The 545-nt window shown below is 43.9% G+C and overlaps 1 protein-coding gene across 1 annotated transcript in view; it reads left to right on the plus strand.

Annotated features, from left to right (window-relative positions):
• Positions 1-243: 243 nt before the first annotated feature.
• nrp1a (neuropilin 1a) overlaps positions 244-545 on the plus strand; it is a gene marked incomplete at its 5' end in the record, with an annotated part of 59,184 nt that continues 58,882 nt past the window's right edge. Inside the window, one exon of the mRNA XM_016250947.1 lies at positions 244-422. Within this exon, the coding sequence (XP_016106433.1) occupies positions 244-422 (179 nt within the window). The remainder of the gene's footprint in view (positions 423-545) is intronic.

Raw genomic sequence — 545 nt, forward strand, 5'->3', positions numbered from 1 at the left:
TCAAACTATACAGTAGTGGTACTGTATTAGGTGTTCAAAAATAAAGCATTAAGACAATGTCACATTGAACATGGAATGTGTTTGGACCATGGAAACTGTTTTTATTTTCTCTATCTATACAGTAGTTGTGGGTTGATGGTTGGTGAAACTCAGACGTGCGACTGGTTGATGAACCTGATAAACCTGGTTCAGCTATGTTGGTGGCCAGATTTTCAGCATGGCTGATTTGTATTTTCTTTTCTTTCAGACAAATGCGGGGACAATATCAGAATCACTAGCGCAAATTACCTCACTTCACCCGGTTATCCGGTGTCTTACTACCCGTCTCAGAAATGCATATGGGTGATTACAGCTCCAGGACCGAACCAGAGGATTTTGATCAACTTCAACCCACACTTTGACCTGGAAGACAGAGAGTGCAAGTAAGTGTTCAGTGTTCACTATTTGGTGTGGAGGTGCGCCACCTGCTGGCGCTGCTTGAGTTCAGCTGCTGTGGAGCCGAGGGCCACATGTGTGCTTGGTTTCTTTTAGTGCTGATTTCAGTT

The sequence above is a fragment of the Sinocyclocheilus grahami genome, unplaced genomic scaffold (assembly GCF_001515645.1).
Source record: "Sinocyclocheilus grahami isolate Dianchi unplaced genomic scaffold, SAMN03320097.WGS_v1.1 scaffold1019.1, whole genome shotgun sequence".
NCBI lineage: Eukaryota > Metazoa > Chordata > Actinopteri > Cypriniformes > Cyprinidae > Sinocyclocheilus > Sinocyclocheilus grahami.